Here is a 6238-nt window from a genome sequence, read left to right on the forward strand (position 1 = left end):
ACCCATTACTCATTAAGAGTATAGGGACAACCCTTTTAGACAATGCACCGGGAGCGCCGACCATTTTTCCTGTCGTTAAACTAGCAAAAGTGGATTCGGACGCCCTAAATGTGCTTTAGACCATGAGCTTAGATCCTTAAAATTGGGCCCATAGAGATGTCTCCTCATGTGTGTGTGTGTGTGTGTGTGTGTGTGTGTGTGTGTGTCCTCCAGTGGGCTCAGTGTGCTGCAGTTACGCTGGGAGACACACGAACTGTCGGGAATACTGCCAGGCCATCTTCCGCACGGACTCATCGCCTACCGTCTCCCAGATCAACGCGGTGAAGGAGTATTGCCAGAGCATCAGCCCTCAGCTCATCGGCTGTGTGGCCAACTACACCAAATCATACCCCATCAGAAGCCCGATTGACAGTGAGTACTAACACTGCTATCCCGATCACACAGACAACGGCGAGTAGCGGTCAACGCGCGGGGATTTGAGGAGTATTAGCTCTTGGGCCTTTGCTTCTAGAGCATGCTGAAAATCACAGGCTTCAGTTTCAGACAGGAACATGTGAGCTGGAAACTGCCATGGAAACAATGATACTTTTTTTATTATGGTGATACATTTTGCTACATGTTAACATTTAAACACAAGCAAGTATGCGATGAGGTCAGTGGTGTCAAGAAGCCCTTCTATGACATCATAGTGTGTGCCACTGACAACACTGAGTCAACAGTATAAACTACCCTTTAAAGGTGTGGGACAAGTAATGACAAGAAATTCCTCATTTTGACATTAAAAACATAATAAACAAATGCATTTTTTTTAAACTTTCTATTAATTCTGAAAAATAAAATGTATGACGATTCCCATAGAAATCTGAAGCAACACAACTGTTTTACACACCGATAATAATCATAATTTCTTGATCATCAAATCATCATATTAGAGTGATTTCTGAAGGATCATGTGACACTGAAGACTGGAGTAATGATGCTGAAAATTCAGCTTTGATCACAGGAATAAATTACACTTTACTGTATATTCACATAGAAAACTGATGATTTACATTATAATAATATTTCACTGTTTTTTCACTGTTTTCCCAACAAACTTCAGACTTTAAGTGTGGAGAACAAGTATGCAAACTGAAGTTTAATAAATTGGGTTTGTCTCTTTGAGACTGCCTATTATACTATGTATTCCATCAAAGGTTTTTGATTTTATTATTTTGCAGTCCAGCTGATGATTAACCTCATGAATAATTAATGTTTTTAACTTAATTTAGACATGTGCAACTATTATTTGTCTAAAGGGGGAAAACAGATCATGCGATCTTCTAAGACACAGCATTAGATGAGTAAAACATGAGTAAAACATGAGTAAAAATGAGTAATACATGAGTATTAACATGAGTAAAAACAAAAGTAAATCAATAAATATTGTCCATTGTGTTGTATACTATAGTAAGGATTTATTTAAACAGAACATATTAAGGCCTTTTTACAAAGTCTTGATGTTGTTTCAGGCTCTACTAGAACAGGTTTTCCTGCTTGAATGTTGATTATTCTCCTCATATTCTCGATTGTTGCGGCTCCTCTCTTCCCAGTCTGTCAGTAACGCTCTGTTTACTTCCTGTCTCTATGAAGCCCCTCCTTCTGAAAAGCACACTGTGCTCTGATTGGTCGGCTGGAGCAGTGTGTTGTGATTGGTCGAGCGCTTCGAGTGTGTTTGGGAAATGCCCCGCCCCTTACCATAACCGCCAGTTTAACACACTACTAACTAACTCAACCAGGCCCCGCCCCTTTATTCTGCATATTAATTATTATAATGCAGAATTTTGAGACGTGTTCCCAGGAGAAACTCAAGACTACAATGGAGGCGTTTCAGGAGTTCAGAAACACTGACACTGATATAGAGAAGAACTGGAGCTTTTTCATGATCAAACTGCAACATTACACACTAAACACTGAAGAAGACCTCTGAAAAGAGGTCGTCGTTAAGTAATCATGAACATTATTCTCAAAAAAAACCCTTTTACAATATTATCGCACAATCTTTCCAAATTTATTGCAATATTTATTTATTTGCTCTGTAATTCCTTTAAAGGAATTAATTCCTTTAATTAAATTTTTTTTTCATGCAGGCGAACACTTTCTACAAACTTCTAAAAACGAACAGTGTCAGGATTTGAAGCGATTGATTGAAAACGACGGTTTGAACTGATTGAGGTAAATGACTCTGTGTGTGTGTGTGTGTGTGTGTGTGTGTGTGTGTTCAGGTTTGTACTGCTGTGACCGGGCGGTGGAGGCTCACTGTCAGACCGCCTGTAAGCGGATCCTGCGCACCATGACGACGGAGCAGGAGATCATGGACGGTCTGATCACAGAGTGTGGCAGCCAGCCTCTCCCGCAGGACCCGCTGTGGCAGTGCTTCTTGGGCAGCGCTCACCCCCCCACCGAGACCCACCCCGAATCCCCACCCATCGCCAAGATGGACTGCGCTAAACTGCACTGCTGCTCCAAGGCCAACACGTCCCACTGCAGGTCAGCGCCGAGCCCATCGGACGGGAAGGGAATAGACTTTTCGCTAACTGTGATTTTGTATATGTACATTTCTGAAATACACAGCTTAGACAGTCACCGCTGATAACAGGTCACTCTAAGTGAGCAATAAGGTACGAGAGGCTGTGCTGTACCGTGAATAAGTCACGGCTGAAGGCCGTTGTTAGGCGGAGTAAACCCTCAGACGTCACTTATTCACGATACAGCACTAGCCTCGAGTACCTTATTGCTTTTATAAAACGGTTACCACACAATACAAATATTAAAGCTGAAAAATATGTATCTATGCAACTTTCATGAAGTAAAATCACTAAAAGGATTCCTTCCGCTGGAAAAAATAGTCCCTGACCGTAAACAGCAACAAAAGTTACATACATTATTTCACCATTAGATGGAGACAAAGACTGTCTTTATGAGTGAGTCAGTCAGTAGAGAAGACTTTTATATTGAAAGGACTCAAACGTGTGATCATGGAGAAGGAAGACGCTGCTGACAAATGACTATGGGCACAGAAAGCCCCTTAACTGTTAAAAAAGACAAGATATCGCAGCAGATATTCAAACTGATTTTTTTATTATGAATATAGGACTGACCTGAAGGAAAATGCTATATCTACTGTAAATGCAGGTACACTCGCTTACTCGATCTCTCACAATACTCTAATGAACAATTTCAATGAGAACAAACATGTGTTTAAGTTGCTAAGAGTGGTTGCTAGGGGTGTTGTGTAGTGATACGTAGAACCGTTGGGTGAAGCGGTTTATCGTGACTAAAACACAGCTATTGACCAATCAGAATCAAGGATTGGAACTAACCGTTTTATAAATTGTAATATGGACTCAAGCATTTTCTGTAAAGCTGCTTTGAAACTATGTGTATTGTGAAAAGCACTATACAAATAAATATGAATTGAATTGCTCTGAGACTAACGTGATCCATATCTTCCCTGTTTGTTAGGAACATGTGCCTGGAGATCAGCACCAACTGGGGCACTCAGACATGGCAGGAGTTTGACCAGCACTGTGAATATAACCCGGTTGAGATGGACCTCATCACCTGCCTGGCGGACGTGAGGGAGCCCTGCCAGTTAGGCTGCAAAGAGCTCAGCTACTGCACCAACTTCAACAACAGGTCCGGAACACTTTCCTGCTATAAATCTGCTGATGCACTGGCACTTTTTCACACTTTCTATCACTCCGCTCGTCCGTGTTTGTTCCAGACAGACTGTGAGTCTGTGCATTAGCTCTGGGGATTTTTCCCATTGGTCTTTCTGCAGGTTACATTGTTACGCCAGTAGGTGGCGACAAGTGGCTGTCTTTTTGAGTGAGTCATTTGAATCATTCATTTAACTGATTCGTACAAAAACACTGATAGAGTCAGCGCCGATAGCCTCGTGTGCAGCGCCGACATATAGCTGCGCTTCGGGCAACCCAAGTTCGAATCCCAGATCGTGGACCTTTCCCGATCCCGATCCCGATCCCGATCCCCCTCTCGCCTCGCTTCCTGTCCACTCTATACTATCCTATCACAATAAAAAGTCAAAACTAAATCTAAAAAAAACCCCACTGATATATTCAAGAACAAAACAAGTGACTGTCTTTAAGAGTTAGTTAGTGTTTTATACTATTGTAGTGTTTATTTATATTTTGAACAAGCTTTTATTTTTTGTTTTCATTTTAATTTTAATTTTTAGTATTTTTTTTATGTGTAGCTTTAATTTTATTATTTCAGTTTTAGTCATTTTAGAACTTCAGCTTCACAACTTATTATATTTGTTAGTTGCCAATGCAGTGTTTTTAAGCTTATTTTTCATCTAACATTTCAGGTTTATTTCAATCAATGAAAACTATTTTCAGTAGTTTTCATTTTAGTTTGTTAATAAAACAACACTGGAATGAGTCATTGAATCATTTACATGAAAGATTTGTTCAAAAACACTGATATATTCAGGAACAAAAAAGTGACTGTCTTCAAGAGTGAGTTAGTGTTTTATACTATTGTAGTGTTTATTTATATTTTAAATAAGCTTTTATTTTTATATTTTCAGTTTTCATTTTAATTTGAAAGTTTATTCATTTTAGAACTTTAACTTATTATATTTGTTAGTTGCCAAGGCAGCATTTCATATAACATTTTATTTCAACTTTATTTCAATTAAAGAAAACTATTTTCAGTCATTTGTAGTTAACAATAACGGCACTGGAATGAGTCATTTAATCATTTACTCAACCAGTTTGTTCAAAAATGCTGATTCATCCTGGAACAAGTCAAGTCACTGTTTTCATGAGTGAGTCATTGAATCATTTACTTGACAGATTTGTTCAAAGCATTGATTCATTCAGTAATAAAACAGCATTATGCTTTGTTTGAGATGTTTTTGTTTTGTTGGCTGTTTTCATTGCAAAGCAAGTAACATTGTGTCTAATGTTACTCAATATTAACTTCTTGTTTATTGGACTGTTGTATAAAATAGGCATATAATTAATGATCATATATCCAGCTATAGCTTCGCTTCAGTAATATTGTTATAAGACAGGGTTTCAGCAGCTTCATGAGATCGGATGCTATTCTGTAACTGAACACAAGGTCTATGTTACATGGGAAAATGAACATCCTGCAGTCATACTGTGGGGTTTCTCTCTGGCCTGCCCGTTCTCTCTGTGGGTTACAGATGTAGACAGCATGATTTATGATGGCAGCAGTAGCCCAGCATTGTTTTCAGGTCAGAAAGGCATGGATCACTGTGACAGGACCGCTGGTTTCCCACCAACGCTTACACGCTGCACTCGTCAATCCCATGAGCCCTCTCAAAAGTTCGAGTTTCAGGCCTTTAAAACAATGAGTGCGACTTACACAAAGAGCTTGTGAAAGTGTCATAACAAGCCTAGTTAGATGATGAAATGGCTTGTCATGTTGTTCAGACCTCGTGAGAGCATCACAGTGGAAGTGCGGACCTCCAGATTCTGAATCTAGTAACGGCTGGTGGCGGGAGCTGGTGGAGAGTCTGGCTGACCCAAGACACTGAAACTCACACTGAACCTGGCACAGATCAAGCACATGATCATGAGAATGACCAAAAGCAGTGCTCACACCTGTACACAATATTCTGAAGTGCGATTTATGAGTGGCGGGCAATAAAACATCTATTGACTGGACCTTAGGCACTTTTGATCTATCGTCATTAGTATTTTTACTTTACTTCTCAATAAAACATATTGCTTTATCATAAATAGAAAAATAAATAGATAAATCCCTAGATACTTAAAAGATATATAAAAAGATAGATAAAGTGACTGTGAACCCCAGGGCGAGGAAGGAATCCAGTGCAATGTGAAGTATTCTGGGTATTGTTTTGTTTGGCTGAGCCTGATGGATCGCAGTGCCGGAGATGATGGCACCCCTGCTTCTCCGATGGGATCTGGAGTTCAGGAAAACAAACGCTGGCTTTGATTTCTTTGAAGGATTCCTGGGGTTGATTGGGTGGCGGGCACTCCTGCGGATTTCAAAGCGTGCTGAAGGCAAACACGGAAGACAGCGGAGGGGACGAGTGTCGGGAATGCCTGCGGTGCCGTATACTCACCCTGAAGGAAGCACAGCGGGTCTGAGAGACGTCCCACAGCGTTTACCTCTGCACAAACAAACCCAGACGGGCAGAAGACATAACTTCACCCTGACCAGACGAGGTTGTCAG

At 40.4% G+C, this 6238-nt stretch overlaps 1 protein-coding gene across 1 annotated transcript in view; it reads left to right on the top strand.

The window, feature by feature from the left end:
• reck (reversion-inducing-cysteine-rich protein with kazal motifs) overlaps positions 1-6238 on the top strand; it is a 69805-nt gene that overhangs the window by 30189 nt on the left and 33378 nt on the right. Inside the window, exons 8-10 of the mRNA XM_084103050.1 lie at positions 214-411; positions 2265-2529; positions 3505-3678. Of these exons, the coding sequence (XP_083959176.1) occupies positions 214-411; positions 2265-2529; positions 3505-3678 (637 nt within the window). The remainder of the gene's footprint in view (positions 1-213; positions 412-2264; positions 2530-3504; positions 3679-6238) is intronic.

Source organism: Abramis brama (assembly GCF_963993115.1).
Source record: "Abramis brama genome assembly, chromosome: 24".
NCBI classification, from domain to species: Eukaryota; Metazoa; Chordata; class Actinopteri; order Cypriniformes; family Leuciscidae; genus Abramis; species Abramis brama.